The sequence below is a fragment of the Hippocampus guttulatus genome, chromosome 1, assembly GCF_054856545.1.
Source record: "Hippocampus guttulatus isolate MCC_2025c chromosome 1, RoL_Hgut_1.0, whole genome shotgun sequence".
Taxonomy (NCBI): Eukaryota; Metazoa; Chordata; class Actinopteri; order Syngnathiformes; family Syngnathidae; genus Hippocampus; species Hippocampus guttulatus.
Window position 1 is genome coordinate 7063412 of NC_141261.1, and position 18947 is coordinate 7082358.

Sequence of the window (18947 nt, forward strand, 5' to 3'; positions counted from 1 at the left end):
CCTTCATCTTTAGAGTCAACACCCTCCAGGTCAGCACTGACTCAACTGGCTTAGTGTGGTTGAGGGAACAGGAGGTCATCAGCAGGGGTAAACAGCTGCACAGCCGCAATTCTTTTATCCCTTGACTCATCTTCTATTATCTTTCCACAATTTTAAAACTCTTACATTTTACCATTCATTGCTCCCCCCGCCCCTTCTCTCCATTTCTCTCATCTCATTTAATTTGTGTCCTCATTCCCCTTTCACCCTTAGCCCCATCCTCCTCCCCTAAATTTCAGGGGAATTTCTAATCCTGGCTGCTGATTAAGGATTATGCTTGAGAGCTGGTGGTTTTCTCTTGTGTCCCATTGGTGAGCTGCTGTTGTGCCGCTGTACAATCCATATGCAACCTCCTTTCAAACCCCTGGTTAAAAAAAATAGTGGCCGGGTGGTCGACTGGTTAGCGTGTTGGCCTTGCAGTGCAGAGGTTCGATTCCCGCTGCATCCTTCCTGTGTAGAGTTTGCATGTTCTCCCCGTGCCTGCTTGGGTTTTCTTTGGGTACATTCCAAAAGGATGTGTGGCAGGTTAATGGAACACTCGACCAGTTCAGGGTGTCCCCCGCCAACTGCCTGAAGACAGCTTGGATAGGCTCCAGCACACCTGGAACCATGAGCAGTTCAGAAAATGGATGGATCGATGGACAGGTTCATAAAACTGGTGCGGCCAGCCATAATGTATGGTAGCTAAAGATGTTAATGTTCTCTTTTCGAGTGACCAAACTGAACTGAATTTTAAATGGGCTCATCAGAGGTACAGTCATGTTTAGACGTTTTGGAGACAAATTTAGAGAGACTGGGCCTTGGACGTTAGGACACGTTCAGCAGAAAGATTGTGAGTTTATTGGTAGAAGGACAATGAGGATGGAGCAAGAGGGAAAGGAGGACCTAGGAGAGGGTTCATACTCTCTGTATACACTGGAAGACGTAGTTGGACGATTAGATGGGAAAGGACGACTCTCTGTAGCGACCTCTAATGGATTAAACCAAAAGAATAGAGATAACGACATTAACTACTGCATATGGCCTACATTTTAAAAATGTTTTCAATACAAAAAAAAGTGAATTGTGAAAAACGGCGGTGTTGTTAAATATAACGAAAGCAAAATCAAACAAATAATGTAAAAGTGGAAGATTCGGAGAGCTGGTTCCCCTTTTTGTCTGTTCGCTCAAGATTAGCAGCAGCACACTCCCAACTTCCTCGTCCAAGTCGCAGTTGCTGTGCTCCTCATTTTGAAGCACATTGGCAATGGAAGCTGCTAGAACGAAATGAGGAATAATTTCGGACCCGGGACTCTGGCAGAATAATTTTATTAAACTAGTCGTCATAGGAGTGCTCGTTTAAAGCGGCGGTGAGTTTTCTTTTCTTTTTTTATATTGTGACATCACTGTCGAGCCAAGTATTCCAAATTGTCCTAAAAACGAAATTATAAACATTGTTCATCAATTGTTGTGATCAAAAAACAGTGAGTGAATTGGTTAGGAGTTTGATTTTATCCTAGCATAAACGAAACGTTAGCTGCACCGACCTGATTGATGCCTTTACAATTTTTAACTTTTTTTTTTTAATGCTGGGAAAGATTCACACAGGTTGCGCCTAAATTATCCGTGGTCCGTCGGTACTATCTGTGATGTGTCACGAAGTTTGAGTGTTTTTAGCACTGTTCCCATGTGTTGTCACAAATAAATATGTCATGCAATAGGAGGCTATAGTCATGCACGAATGCACTATCCCTCTTAAACCTGCTTTAATCCTTGGATTCCTTTTTGAAAATATATATACACGTACAGGTATATTATATTAATGTAAAATGGGAGCGGTCCTCCGTGTGTTGTGAAAACCTTTCTTAAAAAATGCCAACATTACATCATACCCCGGCCAAATCATTGTTTAATTGTCTGTGCTGTATTTCAAACTATAACATTCTAGGCAAAATGTTGTTCAATAACCTCCACGATTATGCAAAGGAGCATGTAAACTCCACGTTATTGGTCATTCATTCAACATTTTAGCAACTAATGACGACTGATAAATCATGAAGACATTGCTTCTTATCTGTTCCATGAAACACAGTACAAAGAAGAGTGTCCTGGAAACATGTGATTCATTCAATCATCAATTTTGTGGTTCGAATTAAATCAATCTATGACAAATGTCAACCTCTAAAACAGAGGCTGGTCACATCAGGCCGGCCCAATCACTTTACAGTTTGTAGCAAATGGGCAATCTAGAGCAAATAAAGTGTTGACTTTTTTTTTCTGCCCAAACGGGTTTTTTTGTTTTTTTTTGCATTTTTATTGGAGCAGAGAAAATGCAGTTATTCTTCATTTTTAAGAGATGTTACTTTTTTTTGACCGAATCCCTTCTTAATATTATTGAAGAGAAAGTTGTAGTTTTTAAAAAGATTTATATTTGCTTTTGTGGTTTATAATTGCAAATTCAATTACAACAGGAACAGTTATGTATACTGTATTGTATGTAATAAGATTAGATCATTATGCAGAAAAAAAACATGACTACGATGTGACCTGTGACTAAAACAAGTTTCACACCCCTTAATCAACTGAGTTATGCTTTCGAGTTGCTGGTTTGAAGAAATGACTTTCACAATAAGATCGCAACCAGCAGAGGGTGCAATTTAAACCCAGCATCTAAACTCTAGTTTGCTGCCCAAAATGGAAACCAGGAGAAATCAAAACAGAAAATAAAAGGGAATAGAGCAAAGTAACCACTAAATTTCAAAGCTTTACGACGGTGTAGATCCAACCCGAATTCATTCATGAGTCCGATTGTGTCATATATCACTAAACACAAGAGTGAATTCGTAATTATTTGGATGAAATATTATTTATATTAATAATATTTATTTGAAAAACACTTTTTGGCCATGAAAATAAGACGAAGGTGTATTTAAGCATGGCGCCCTGTGCTGCTGCTTTGAAAATTACTTAAGTGTGTTCCATTTGTCACCTCCAAATCCCATTTTTGGGGGTCCCTAACCACTCGAGCACCGGGCCATCACAAAAACCACACTAAATAAATCATAACCAGTATTATTGATTATCTTAAAGTGGGCCAAAGTGACTGATTCAATGTTCATTCATCAGTCACTCACATTTTTAACTTCTATTCTTTCCACACATGTTGAAGGATTTGCAACCATGCAGATAATATGCCACTTTCAACCATGCTCCACAAATCATTCACCCAGTCATTCATTCTATTTCTACACCATTCATGTCATTTACGTACAACATACCTGTTCACCCCTGTGGGTTCATTTAAAGTTCATTTAATTTCACACACGGTTCTTCCTCTTTTTTTTTTCCTTGTTCACTTGAATATCCTCATGTATCATTTGTCCAGTTCCTATTCCTTGGTGGGTCTTCCTTGGTTAAACTCATCTGAAAGCAATTTTCCCCATCCATTTTATGACATGATCTCTCTCTCAGCAAAACACACACATTGACACAAAAATGCTTTCGTTTGCCAATGTTTCAAAAACGTCAGTGTTTTAGCTAACACTTGTACAAAGCTGAACAATATATTAGAAGGAACATTGCCATATTGCAGAATAGGATTAAATCATCTCTCAATCAATTTACAATACAAGTGATATATCCCTTGACACAGCAGGAAGTGGTGGATGATTCTTGAAATTATTTCAAGAGAGCCCCACTTCTCTCCTAGTTGACGATATAAAGGCTGAAATGCCAGCCCATGTGCCTTAAAGTCAACCAACTGCGCTTGTAAATGGATAGAACCACGAGACCACGCACAAAACAAGGACCGATGTGTCAGGACTGACATTGCAATGCTCAGTATTGTTAAAATGAATGAATCGAGGAAACATTCTTGGCATAGCAACTATCCCGTTGAAATGTGACTCATGGTGCCACAGATGAAAAAGTTGAAATCATCGCTAGTCTGTTCATTTTTCATTTTAGGCACATCTTTTTTGTCATTATTGGTTATTTTGACAACATTTGTCAGAAAGGAAAACCTTTCAATTTTTTTATATTTATATCCAACAATTAGTTTTTTTCTGATGGCTTCAGTTATGTATTCATAACTATTGGCGATTTTTGCAAAACCTTTAACACATACTGTAAAACAAAACTTTTCACCAAACATGTCAAAACATTGTAGTTCTCTTGCAAAAGCAAATAAGTCATGCTTAACTGTTAACACCTTTGTAAGTATTTTATTTTTGTATCAAACTACTAACAAATGCGATTGGGATTTTTTTTTCTCTCCCGGGGCAAAAGGAGGACTTGTCCGATACATAGGGGTGCTGAGAAAATAATTCCTAAATATATTCTACAATATCACATAAAATGCTGGATGGGGCTTAACTGGGGGCTACATCCGGGGTGTTCAAACTACAGCCCGGGGCCATTTGCCAGCCCGCCATCTATTTTTCAGCGGCATGCATGGCAAAAAAACAAACATTTGACATGGGCTGGAAGGTTAGTCAAAAAACGTGAAGATGTGTGAGACGGCAGTGCGTACTGTTGAAGGAGTGCGTACTGTTGAACCTTTCTCCATATTTAAAGATATAAACCATTTGTGATAAATAGAAGAACACAACTTATCTTCAAAACACTGGAGTGGAAGTCGCTGATGGTGTAGTGGTACACTCGCCAGTCTTGTGTGCCGGCAGCGTGGGATCGGTTCCCACTTAGTGACGGTGTGGATGTGTGTGTGAAAGGTCATTTGTTTCCACATGTGCCCTGTGACTGACTGGCGACCAGTTCAGGGTGTAGTCTGCCTTCTGCCTGAAGTCACCTGGGATAGGCTCCAGCAACTACACTCTTCAGGATAAGCGGTGTTGAAAATGGATGGATGGATGGAACACTGTGGTGAATAATGCTAATTCAATTTTGGAGGCAAAAAAAGTTTCTTCCATTTTGAGCTCTATGCCTGATATATGAAGACATCACATTCATGATCCTCAAGTAACTGAAAAATGGACAGCTAACTACACTTTTTTTTTGTATTTTTTGGTTCTGAATGTGGAGATGGGATTTGGCTGCTTTCAGTGCAGAGCTGGATCGGATCTGTGGGATAGCGGGCTGTTGGCCACCCCAAAAATTTGGAAAACCCCTCTACTATTTGCTTTCACAGAAAGCTGCGGAATTTAACTGGACACGACAAACAATACATGCATATTCTCTTGACTGACTGAAGCGTGTTTAAAAAAGTTGAAGAATCTTTAAGTGGTCCTTTCATCCTTCCATTTTTCTGTATCTGGCCCTCAAACAAAAAAGTTTGGACACCCCTGGGCTACATAGATTTCTGATGGTGGGCTACTCACACTCACACACACGCACGCACGCGCGCGCGCACACACATCCTTTGGTATACTGTATTCTCATCTCAACACAATGACCGAAAGCCTCGAAGCAGTTCAGTGTGGTTGTATGCAAAAATGTATATGATCACAGTATCTGAGCTGACTGGTTCTGTTCTTACACAGTTACAGTTAATAAAAACATCAAGCGAAACTGCACTCCAGATATCGCATGGGCAGTCAGCTGACTGCATAAATGTCAAAAGGAGCATTTGTCCTCTATATATCGTATCTTGGGATTTTCTAGTTGTATGGCTCCCAGTCACATTTTAGACATATTGGCGATACATACAAGACAGTATTGTATAATCAGGGATGGTTTAAAAAAATCTCTCCAATAGGCATCTTACATGCTGTACAGTATGTGCTCTGATGGAGCTCAATGGATACTCCAGAATAAGAGAGTAATATGAAGTCATGATATACTCGAGTAGCATTTTAACAATCTTACAAGCCATAAACGTTAACCACAGCGATTAGTAACATTTAAAAACAACAAAACTTTCAAAAAGATATTACAAAGGAATTCTTTGATGACATCTGAAAGTCTCTTCTGCTCTCGTTCTCAAGTAGGAGGACGTCACCATGGGCTGTGTGGGCTCAAAGAAGGACCGGGACTATCTTCAGAAAGGGAAGAGTGAGGTGCAGAAAAGTTCACAGACAACCCACTACGTCAAAGATCCCACGGTAGGAAATTCTAAAAGTGTAAGCAGTTACTATGATAGAAATGTAGTTAAAATTAAGACTTACAAAAAAAAAAAAAATCCAACCAGTCCAGTCGAAAGATTGTACTTTTTTTTTCAATAATGTGGGAGGAAACCAGAGTACCCGGAGAAAACCCACACGGGCACGGGGAGAACATGCAAACTCCACACTGGAAGGCCGGAGCCGGAATCGAACCCTGCACCTCTGCACTGTGAGGCGGACGTGATGAACCGCCGTGTGCCCACTTTTATCTTTTATCCTAAAAATACATGTCGTTATATGACAAAAAGTCTGCATAAAATTGTTGTTGGGTTGCAAATTAGGAATTTGGACAATTGGAAGGACTGGGTAGCAGTGCACTGCTGCTATCTAATAAGTGTGGTTCCCCTGGCCGTTGCTTCCTGTCTTTCACCCAAAGTGAAGAAAGGAGAATTGACTAAAGCAGAAGCAGAGCGTCAAAAAGGCTGGAGATGCGTGATTAAAACCTCACTATTAAGCAACAACCAAGATCACTCAACCTTTAGATGCAGCATGATATAGCACACACAGCGAGTTTTACTTCCTGGTTGCTTTTTATATACTGAGCAAGTGAAAACCTACCAACAAGGCTCAGATATTTAAAGCTGATAAGAATAAGTCCTTCCTTTCTGTCAAATATGCGCTTGTACTTATGTTTGTTTCACGTGTTACTATGTACTCATTTTTTATTTATTTTTTGTCCACAGAGCAAAACACCCTCCAATGCAAACTTAACAGATGGTTCGTACAACCCTCTTTTGCATTCTTTTTCTGCTTTATCGTCACCCTCCACTACTTGTATTTGCATCCTCTGCAATGTATCACATTGCCTGGCCTCGCACTTATGCAACATTGCTCGGCACCATGTTGGGCAGTACACACAAGCAAGCAATTTCAACACGCAAAGGAAAGAATAGTTTTGGCCACGGGATGGTATCCTATGTCATCGTCGCAAAGATCTCGGCACTAAAACGGGATGGTCAGTCACATGACTGACAAGTGCCTAATATTAAGTACAGTGGAACCTCTAATATTGAACGTCATTTCTTTTTTGCGGGATGTTTTTTGGCCACGTCAATATCGTATCATTGTTTCTGTAAGAAATAATGGAAATAGGGAACTATCACCATAATCTGACGTTTTACAACTAAAGAGACAAATGACATTTCACATGAGGCGGATGGGCTCCAGAAGCTACCTGTAACCCAATGCGGACAAATGGTGTAGAAAATGGATGGATTTTAACGTTCTTACTGTCATACAATTCCCTTAAAAATAAGTTTTACTCGATAACAAGGGATGTGTGGAGTGACACTGACGTTTTCAGATAGTGTCGAAATTTCAGAACCAAAAACACTGTTATATGCTACACTGGGCAAAAGTCAGACTCAGGTCTTTTTTTCCATTGCACATTTTTCTTGTTGGAAGGCTGAAATAGCTGACTTGCTAGCTTTCTGGACTACAGCTAAAATAAAATGTCTGTAATGATATTAAATACCGTCGGTTCCCTTTCCATTTATGATTAACAGAGGCAGGTTTAAGCGTAAGAGGAGTTGACACTAAATACTTTAGCTTGAGGGTGGCAGGTGGTGGTATGTGCGGTATTGACATTGCTATGAAACAAATCGAAGGATGGATATTCATCTATGAGCACTCAAATATACGCAGACGAAATTCTCTCCTTCTTCCATGTTGACGCAGGGGACACCATTGCTATCGCACTGTACGATTACGATGCCATTCATGATGGAGACCTTGGCTTCAAGAAGGGAGACCGACTTAAAATTTTGGAGGAGTGAGTAGAGCCACCAGTGACATACATATCTGCTTTCTGGCTTGATTCGTTCATCGAAACAAATTTCATTCACTGAATATCCTTTGTTGTCTCTCTGTTTAGATCAGGGGAGTGGTGGCGAGCGATGGCAATCTCGACAGGTCAAGAAGGCTTCATCCCCAGCAATTATATTGCGAAAGACACCCTGGAGGCGGAGGAGTAAGTAGACACAAGACACAAGTAACACTATGACCTTACAATGCAATAACAACTTCATCATTAGAAGGCTGATCTGGTTTGTAACAAGGAAAAGAAGAGAATGTGTCTTTTGCTGCCATGGCGCAACTTTTGTGGTCTCTAATATTAAGGAACACATCCGAAGATTAAGCTCTAATTGCCAACAGTTCTATTTTTCTCAGCATATCAATTAATTGCCTTGATGTCCTTTCATTGTCACTTAACAAATGTATTTTTAATATAATGAGTCAGAAGAGCACGAAATTAATAGAGATGTCCCGTTACAACTCGCTCACCTCCGATACGATACCAATATCGCAACCTAGTGTACTCTTCGATACCAATATCGCTTTGATACGATATCAGCAGGAATGATGCATGCTTTTTTTGTGTATGAAATTTTCGAAGAGACTTGATCAAGTGATACTATTCAAACAAAGTCAACGACAGTTGGCTTTGAGAAAATAAGACCCATTTATTCGAATTCCGAATGCCAGATCAAGACACAGCTGAATAGAAGAGTAGAAGCGGCGTCCGGAATGGGCTGCTTGTGTATGAATACTAATATCAGAGATTTGGGATGGAGACAGGTATAATCCAATCCTTTTTTTTTTTTTTTTTTTTTTTTGCTGGGACACATCTAAAAATAAAGGATGCAGTTCAGCCTACGACAAATTTGGCCTGCAATACAAAATCAAGAGATGACTTTATGAATCAAAAGTATAAATACAGTACAACCAACACTAGTTAGAGACATTAAACATGGTAAGGGTCTGTTTATGTTATTTCATGGGCATGCAAGGCTATTCATGGTATCTTTACTTACAAACTGTTTGTTAGAGTATTACAAATAGTGGTTTATGTCACTTTGTGTGACAAAATCATAAAGGCCCTCTCCCGATATTTGTAGACCTAAAATGAATAAACTGCATGCATTTCTTTGTATTAGGCTGCATTTTTCATGATTAGGAAGCTCAAATGTGATTTTATTTAAACAGAATAATTTAGCATGGCAGTGGTGTAAAATAAAGCACAAAACACAGTTTGAAGGGAAAGTGAACCTTTTTTTGGATTGAGATGTGGTTTCTGCTCTTATGGCTGTTTCCTGTTGTTGAGGTGGTTCTTTAAGGGCGTGAGCAGGAGAGATGCCGAGAGGCAGCTGCTGGCCCCTGGGAACAGAGTAGGATCGTTCATGATCCGAGACAGCGAGACCAACAAGGGTGAGTCAAGTAGGGTGCAGTTTGTTTGTTTGTTTGTTTGTTTGTTTATTGAACATAAAACATATATACAGTAATAATTTGACAGAAAATAAGGTAGATAAAAAAAGTAAAAGGAAAGAAATCAATCTTCATTCAACACAGTTATTATGTTCAAGGGAGTAGGAAGAAGTAAAAAACTTATCTAGTCCTACCCCGTTATGTGATTGTATCTAATAAATCATTTTTATATCAATCAGAAAAGTAAGAAGAAAGAAGTCTCCATTAAGGCTCATACTTTACCCTTAACCGTGATATTTTTACAACTTTTGGTTTGTATCGGGATTATATACTTCCACACCCTGACACTCTTGTGTCAATTTTCTCTTAAATTCATAATGGATATTTATATACCTTTCTCTATTTATCAACTTAGTTCTGATTTATCATTATATTTAATGTTTTGAATTTATCATTTTAACTCTGATTGATGTAGGTTGTTTGTACTATTTTTTTGAATTTGTTTTTGAACTCAGCAAGCGATTTACTCATTTTCAGGTCCGTTTCGAGATTATTCCACAGATTAACACCTTTGATAGATACACTTCTTTGCTTGATGTTTGTTCTTGTTTTGAGTTTTTTGAATAAGTTGGTACCTCTTAAATCATAGCTGCTTTCTCGAATTTCGAAAAACTTCTGAATGTTTTGGCAGAGCAGGTTATTGTGTGCTTTGTACATTAATTGGGCGATTTTAAAGTCAACCAGGTCATAAAATTTCATCGTATTTAATTTGATAAATAGTGGATTTGTGGGTTCCGTATATTTTGATCTATTAATAATTCGAATTGCTTTTTTTTGTAGATTGAGAATAGGGAGTGTGTTTGTTTTGCAGGCATTTCCCCATATTTCCACACAGTAGGTCATATATGGTAATAATAATGAGGTGTACAATGTGTACAAAGATCTCTTATTTAGCACTTCCTTGGTTTTGTAGAGGATCCCTACGGTTTTGGCTATTTTTCTTTTTACGTTATCGATATGTGGCTTCCAACATAGTTTTGAGTCTATTACTAATCCGAGAAACTTGGTTTCATACGCTCTTTCTATCTCAATTGAGTTTACCATAATTTTAGCTTGGTGTTTGATTGGTCTTGTGCCAAAAACAATTAACTTCGATTTTTTCAGGTTAAGTGACAATTTATTTCTGTCGAACCAGTTTTTTAATTTGTTTAATTCGTTTTCTACGGTTGTCAGGAGCTGTTTCAGATTTATTCCAGAACAGTAGAAAGTTGTATCATCAGCAAATAGGACACATTTAAATTGTTTTGAGACCTTGCAGATATCATTTATATATAAGATGAATAGTTTTGGACCAAGCACTGACCCCTGAGGAACTCCGTGAGTGATTTTTAGTTGATTCGTTTTTTTATTGTTGAGTTGCACGTACTGATATCTGTTTTCTAAATAACTTTTTATCCATTTATAAGCTACACCTCTAATGCCATATCTTTCTAGTTTTTTCAATAATATACTGTGATCTATTGTGTCAAAAGCTTTTTTTAGATCTAGGAAAACCCCAACAGTAAATTCTTTGTTGTCTATATTAGTGGCTATTGCTTCCACAAACTCCATAACTGCCATTGAGGTGGTCCGCTTTTCCCTGAAGCCATATTGATTCTCACTTAACAGCGCATGCTTTTGTATAAAGCTATCAAGTCTGCGAGAAAATAGTTTTTCTAATATTTTTGAAAATTGTGGTAGTAGTGATATTGGTCTATAATTTGTAAACCGATGTCTTTCTCCACTTTTATAGATTGGAATAACTTTAGCAATTTTCATTTTTGATGGAAAGATACCAGCTTTGAATGACAGGTTGCATATGTGCGTGAAAGGTCGCACTACATATTCTATAATCTGCTTTATTATTGTCATGTCAATATTAAAGCAATCAGTTGACTTTTTATTTTTAAAAGTTTTTATAATATTTGATACTTCTTCTTGTTTTACAGCAGTAAGGAACATCGTGGAGGAGTTTTTTTCTACATATCTATCTATTTCAAACAAGTTTGTTGGATCAGGAATTTGTTTTGCTAGGTTACTGCCGATGTTGACAAAATACTCATTAAATTCAGTTGCTATTTCTGCAGTATTTTCCAAAATAGTATTTTTGCCTTTGATAAAATACTCTGGATAATCCATTTTTTTAGGACTATTTCTGATTACTTGGTTAAGTATCTTCCATATTTCTTGTGTGTTACTTTTATTCTGCTCTAATAGTGCATGATAATGATCTCTTTTACTGGTTCTTATAATATTTACTAGTTTATTTTTATAGGTCTTATATTTTTTTTCTGCTTCTTCAGTTCTCAATTTTAAAAACAATTTATATTTATTCAAAACTTAGCACAGCTCAAACTTCCACCAAAGCTAAACGTTCCAAACTTATTTTAGCACAAAGTTGTGCAACTTAATTGATACCGAACTCTTGCATATTGTCACCCTCCTAAAATAATACCCAAAGTCATTTTTATATTTTTTTCCCTGGAAAACATGAAAAACTGAACAGAATTCTGATTGTTATTTTTATGAATAATTTCATTTCTGGGGTAGAACTGAATGATCTGTTCAACTAGGGATGTGGCCCATTTTTGCAGACAGCCAACATCCAGACGAGATGTTTAAAGCAATAATTTTAAAAAATTGCTTCTATTAATATAAGATGATGACAATATGCCTCCATTTTGGCATGCAGGGAGATGTGTCAGAATGTGGGGGTTGGGGGTGTCTCACAATTAAAAGCAGTATGTGTCATGTCTGATATGCTTTAAATACCTCAAGGGTCAAAAATTATAGCACATTTACCCTCTATTCTTGAGCCTCGCTGAAATTTGCCTGGTTTGATGGACCAGTCCTGTCTCATCCAAATGAGCCACGGTTCAGCCCATCCCATCTTCTGCTGGGCCAACAAGGAGTCCGGTTTCGGTTACCGTGTATAGGAGAAATTCATTCATTCATTAATTTTCCGAACCGCTTGATCCTCACTAGGGTCGCGGGGGGTGCAGGAGCCTATCCCAGCCGTCTTCGGGCAGTAGGCGGGGGACACCCTGAATCAGTTGCCAGCCAATCGCAGGGCACACGGAGACGAACAACCATCCACGCCCACACTCACACCTAGGGACAATTTAGAGCGTCCAATCAGCCTGCCATGCATGTTTTGGGAATGTGGGAGGAAACCGGAGCACCCGGAGAAAACCCACGCAGGCCCGGGGAGAACATGCAAACTCCACACAGGGAGGCCGGAGCTGGAATCGAACCCGGTACCTCTGCACTGTGAAGCCGACGTGCTAACCACTGGAATACCGGGCCGCCCCATAGGAGAAATTGAAGAGGTGTTTTTTAAATGCTCACAGTGGTGTAAAAAGTCGGTTAGGCAGCACGCAAGAACGGAGGGAGCTGTTTGGCTGACGGGGGAGGAGCACTGATGAGCCCGCCTGAAGAAAATCACAACAAGCAGAAAGGGCAGACATAATAACGGGAAATAACCAAACTGCGACCAAACACGTTGCACTATCAAGGCACAAAAAAGAGAATTAAGCTACTGTGAAGTCAAACCCAAAGTCAAACATAACCACAAAAGATGAAAATGACGAACATGATGATTTTTAAAAAATATATGCATGAGCATGAATGGTCTTGTGGTTTCTTCTCACAGGAAGCTTCTCCCTGTCCGTCAGGGACAGTGATGGCCCATCTGGTGACACGGTTAAACATTATAAAATCCGTATGCTGGACAATGGAGGATTTTACATCTCTCCCCGGATCACATTCAGTACCCTGCAAGAGATGGTCAAGCATTACAAGAGTGAGTATGATTTTCCTAAGTTTTGATCTTGAGGAAGTCGATCTAAACACATAAACCATCTTTATGTGGTGACAATATCTGTTGTACTATTGGATGCTAAATTTGCTCTCTCATCTGACCTTAACTGAACTATAAAACTTCTTGACCCAAAGATCGTTTGTGTTCATATGATAAAATCTAAATATACTGTAACAGATCTTGTACGGGTAAATCAATTTCTCATTCGGTCCAGAGCAAGGCGATGGCCTTTGCCAGACCCTGACCAACCCTTGCCTGAGTCCTAAACCAGAGAAGCCTTGGGAGAAAGACGCCTGGGAGATCCAAAGGTCATCGCTTAAGCTGGAGAAGAGGCTTGGTGCTGGCCAATTTGGAGAAGTCTGGCTAGGTACAACACATTCAAGCACCTTTCCGACTCTGGTGATGTCTGTTTGGGGGGCGGCATTTCAGTGTCTTGCGATCAATGTTGTTATGTGTTCAGCTACATACAACAAACACACCAAGGTAGCAGTGAAGACCATGAAACCTGGGAGCATGTCAGTGGAAGCCTTCATGGCTGAGGCCAACCTGATGAAGACTTTACAGCACGACAAACTGGTGCGACTCCATGCCGTGGTCACCAAGGAGGAGCCCATTTATATTATCACTGAATTGATGGAAAAAGGTATGTGTAAATCTTGTCACACTAGAACATGGTTTTAATTGTAGTTCAAACCAAAGTAGGAGAGAGAGAGTGACCCGCGCAACAAGCAAGTTGTTCAGCACATTAGCATTAGCACTGTTGTATTACATAACCAAGGACTACAGACAGCTATCATTTAAATTTTGTTTGATTTGAAGTTTTGCATTTACTATGTGAAGTGCCATTTAGAGGTCAGAGTTCTTCATCACAATGACTTCCTAGTCTTATTTGTGTGTGTGTGTGTGTGTGTGTGTGTGTGTGTGGTGTGTGTGTGATGTGTTTATATCAAAGGTCAGGAATTTCTAACTTCCTCGATTTTAACTGTATTAGTCAAGCACAATGCTCCAACAATCTTAAACCAATCGTGAAATAACTTGCTCGAAGAAAAAGTTGTGAGGGGCAAATTTGTTTGTTGCTCCTTCTTAGCCAGCAAGGAGGACCAAGAACTTTCTAAGCAGATATATGCCAAAAAGGCCCTTTTTAATATGAACAAAATATGTGCATACGTGCAAAATATGTCCTCTTAATAAATTGAAATGTTCATGTTACATTTTTTGGCTGGTCGACTGGTTAGCACATCCACCTCACAGTGCAGAGGTCATGGGTTTCGATTCCGAGCCCCGGCCTTCCTGTGTGGAGTTTGCATGTGCCCCATGCCTGCGTGGGTTTTTTCTGGGTGTTCCGGTTTCCTCCCATATTCCAAAAACATTCATTATAAGTTAATTGAATGCTCTAAATTGTCTGTCGGCTGATTGAACGCTCTAAATTGTGCCTAGGGGTGATTGTGAGTGTGAATGGTTGTTTATCATTATGTGTGCCCTGCGATTGGCTGGCACCCAGTTCAGTACCCCACCTGTTGCCCGAAGACTGGCAGGGGCTGCTGCTGAGAATAAAGGAATTAAGATGACAATTTTCTCATGATGGCCGCTGATGAAAGTTTAAAAGCCCAGTTTACCTGGATTTACCTTTATGATGTCTGCCTGTGATCATGCATGCAGGTAGTTTATTAGACTTCCTCAAGAGTGATGAAGGCAGTCGCATCCCACTTCCCAAGCTGATCGACTTCTCTGCCCAGGTAATAGTCCCTCAGTCTCATTCAGAGCTTCAGCCCTCTAATTAGAAAACATCCACATTAATGTTGCAATGTGAATATGTCTTACGTTGGATTCGTTGAACCTTTTCAATATCTTGCTAATAATCCTTTGTAGTTTATTTTTTTAGATTCTAATCAAAACAAGTACCATAACACACATTGTGTAATGCTGTATCACTGCAGTGGTAAACCAACAAATTGAAGCCAACAGAAACTGAAAAGTCTCTTCTGCAACTTAACTGAAAGATTTTTCATTATGATCATTTTGTCACACACAGCGCTAAGGTGTTGGTTCTTACTCTTGTTTATTCCTAGATAGCGGAGGGTATGGCCTTCATTGAGCAAAGGAACTACATCCACCGAGACTTGAGGGCTGCCAACATCCTGGTCAATAAGGCTTTAGTATGCAAAATTGCTGACTTTGGGCTTGCCCGCATCATCGAAGACAATGAATACACAGCAAGAGAAGGTACGACATGCTACAGTATTATTTAATTTTGTCTTCAATGAGCTGCCTGAATTTTAGGTTTTTTTATTCATGTATGAGCTGGAATATTCTTTTATGGTTCTCCAGGAGCACGATTTCCCATTAAGTGGACCGCCCCTGAAGCCATCAACTACGGCTGTTTCACGATTAAGTCAGATGTCTGGTCTTTTGGCATTTTGCTGACTGAGATCATCAGTTATGGACGCACACCGTACCCAGGTAACAACTACGGTGTTGATACAGCATACGCTGTTGCTGATGATATAACGTAGGACAGGGCGATCACCGTTGTGAAGCGGCCTTCATCGAACGACCACACAATGTTTGACAATGCGATAAATCCGTCGTGAGATTTGATTGCCATCGCAAACCAATCCGCAGGAGTCCGTCTCAATGCTTCTCAATGCTCAAGACGTTGTTATTTACCAAATTCCAATGGTGAATTTCATGAAGTGATTTGTATTTTCAGGGATGACCAATCCAGAGGTGATCCGTTCACTGGAGAAGGGCTACCGAATGCAGCGTCAGGACAGTTGTCCCAAGGAACTCTATGACATCATGCTAGAGTGTTGGAAGAACAAACCGGATGACCGTCCAACCTTTGACTACCTGCAGAGTGTCCTGGAGGATTTCTACACAGCCACAGAGAGCCAGTACCAGCAGCAACCATGACTCAGAGTCATCGTTTCTGTGCCATTTCATGATGTAGTATTTGTACAAAATCTTGAGAGTATTTTCCTATGTGTCCTTGTGTACATACATCTGTTACCCCTTAATAACCTGATGTCACAGCAGGCTGTGGACGAAATTTCTTGGGGAAAACAAACGCACCAGTTTGACTGATTCCTTCATTTTCAGCGATTGTGTTATCAAAAGTCAAAGTCTCAAGAATTGCCTGTGACTGCAATTTGCACCATTTTTTAAAATAGATTACAAAGGTATGTGGGATTATGAATAGTAAAAACAGTAGTGAAAGCTGAAAGGATAGTTCGTTGATCCAAATTTTAGAAAGAATGAGGCCTTTTTTTTCTATTTACCACAACAAGCACTTCCCAATACACAATTAGGTTTGACAAAGCACTTTGTACTGTTAATTTGAAACTGAGCATTCAACTGCATACTGGTGAGCAAAGTCAAAAGTAAAAAAAAAAAATCTAATACTATTAAGTGCTGGCTTTCAACATTTCTTTTTCTTTGTGCCTTGCCCCATGCTTAAATTATATTTTGCTTTCTTTTACTTGAGCTAAAGATGAAGGGTTTTTTTTCAAGTTTAAATTAATATTTAGTTATTCATTTGGGCAAGAAAGAAAACTCAGTGCCATACGGTACTATATTAGCCTTCATTTTGTTCTTTGGAAAAATAACTTATATTTTCATGTCAAGGTCAAATAAATTGCTTGCATTAAGAGAAATACTAAACAATAAAAATGACTTTTCAATGGTCTTTTTGGAATTTTTATAAAGAAGTGATTATGAACATAATGTTGATTCTATATGTAGAATCAAAAGCCCAGATTCAGTTTTTAATTTTATGTTTTACCTAAGGTCCCTTGTTTTGTTAGTGGAAATTCAAGGGAGCGTAATACTTTTCGAATAACATTTGAATATTAAAGAGGCATTTATTGGTAGTCAGTAGTCAACTGGTTACCACATCCGCCTCACAGTGCAGAGGTGCAGGGTTCATATTCCAGCTCTAGTCTTTCTGTGTGGAGTTTGCATGTTCTCCCCGTGCCTGTGTGGATTTTCTTCAGGAAATCCAGTTTCCTCCCACATTCCCAAACATGCATGGCAGGTTAATGGAGTACTAAATTGTCCCTTGGTGTGATTGTGAGCGTGAATGGTTGTTCGTCTATGCAAGCCCTGAAATTGCCTGGCAACCAGTTCAGGGTGTACCCTACCGAATGCCAAAAGACATCTGGGATAGACTCCAGTACACCTGCGAACCTTGTGAGGATAAGCGGATATGAAAATGGATGGAGGCATTTATTTCTGCCAGGTGAGTAATTCCAGAGGAACAGGAAGTTTGATGTGTGTGTGTGTATATATATATATATATATATATATATATACACACAGTATACATACTAGAAACTGATTACAACGGCTATGTGAAGTACCACCTGAAAGTCTCATGAAAACTGTGAATGCAGCACTGAGGGCGACCCCTACCGTAACGATCACGGAAACCAATGAGTTGATATACGCTTCAGCATCAGTGATCCTAGAGATGCTTGGCTATAAGAGCAACCATGGGAGCCATGAGATACGTTACCTACCATGGAAAAAACGGTTGGAGGCTAAGATCAAGGCGGCTCGGAAAGATGTGAGTCAATTGACGAAGGCCCAGAGAGGTGTGATGAAAAGGCCGATACCTGAGAGGTACATCCAGATGACCATACCTGAAGCACTCGAAACTGCCAAACAAAGGCTCCAAGCCTTGTCCAATCGCCTAAAGAGGTACACGAAAGAGAATGAGGCCAGATATGAACGAGTCTCAGATATGAAAAACTGGACAGCACAAGGCCCGGACATGGTCCACACCTACTGGCTAAAGAAACTCGCGGCACTCCATGAGCGCCTAGCAGCACAAATGAACCAGTTGCTGAGGGATGGGGCTCACCCAGGAAGGCTAACCGAAGGGCGAACGATCCTGATCATGAAGGATCCCTCAAAGGGTGCAGTCCCATCCAACTATCGGCCAATAACCTGTCTCTCCACAACTGTCAGTGAGCCACTGGATGGCGTCCAAGCAGTTTGCTGGCTTGCCATGTGACAAAAATTGCCTCCAATGCAAGTGAAGATGAGAGTGGTGCAGAGGATTGAAGGATGCAACCTTTGACCCACATAGTATACTCCCCTTGACTATACTTTACCAAAGGAAAGGAGATATGTTTCTCACATTACTTTTCGGCAGAAATAATGAAAGAAACTTGCCACAAACAAAGTTTACTGACTACATGAAGACGCTTGAGAGTTTCATCACTAATTTTTTTTCTTAAAAACTCTTTTTACAGAGCAAATGTATTCAACATGTAATCTTTGAAGTCAAGATGGCGCCCGAGTAGGCAGCCGTCGGCAAGTGCTCTCATGAGCCTTGCTTTTTTTTACTGTTTTTTGGTTTGTTTTGTCACTTTGTGTTTGTTGTTACATCGTGTGGACCTGATGTGGACTTTTTTCAGCATTTTTTGGCCACGACATTCATCAAGGAGGAAACTCTGTGCTTGGTGGTTGCACCTTCTCGGCAGCATGGGTATACCAGCGCTGTTTTTGCCTGGGAGGAATGTCGGCGCCATTTGACTGTCGTTGCTGGACAGTCCCGGGGCGCTTGTGTCTTGCGCCTGTTATGGGCAGCATTTTTCACAGCCCCGCTTTGTTCAGTGGAGAGATCGGTGCTGTTGAACGGTCTGGATGGATGTAAGGCTTGAGGAGCCGACAATGAGAAGAAAGGAGCGTTAGCGCGTAGCGCCGATGCGGATGTGGAACTGGGAGTCGCGGCTTGGAATTGA

At 39.9% G+C, this 18947-nt stretch overlaps 1 protein-coding gene across 2 annotated transcripts; it reads left to right on the top strand.

Annotated features, from left to right (window-relative positions):
• Positions 1–1168: 1168 nt before the first annotated feature.
• On the top strand, positions 1169–16884 carry hck (HCK proto-oncogene, Src family tyrosine kinase). 2 transcript variants are annotated; one of them, XM_086106904.1, is made up of 13 exons: positions 1169–1388; positions 5964–6077; positions 6821–6854; positions 7815–7908; positions 8011–8106; positions 9241–9344; positions 13033–13182; positions 13415–13567; positions 13661–13843; positions 14860–14936; positions 15270–15423; positions 15529–15660; positions 15911–16884. In XM_086106904.1, the coding sequence occupies exons 2-13, from the start codon at positions 5976–5978 to the stop codon at positions 16111–16113; spliced, it is 1482 nt and encodes a 493-aa protein (XP_085963030.1). In that variant the 5' UTR covers positions 1169–1388; positions 5964–5975; the 3' UTR covers positions 16114–16884. The 2 variants fall into 2 exon arrangements, with proteins under 2 accessions (XP_085963030.1, XP_085963020.1); XM_086106894.1 differs by having other exon boundaries at positions 1174–1388; positions 5961–6077.
• The last annotated feature ends 2063 nt before the right edge of the window (positions 16885–18947 follow it).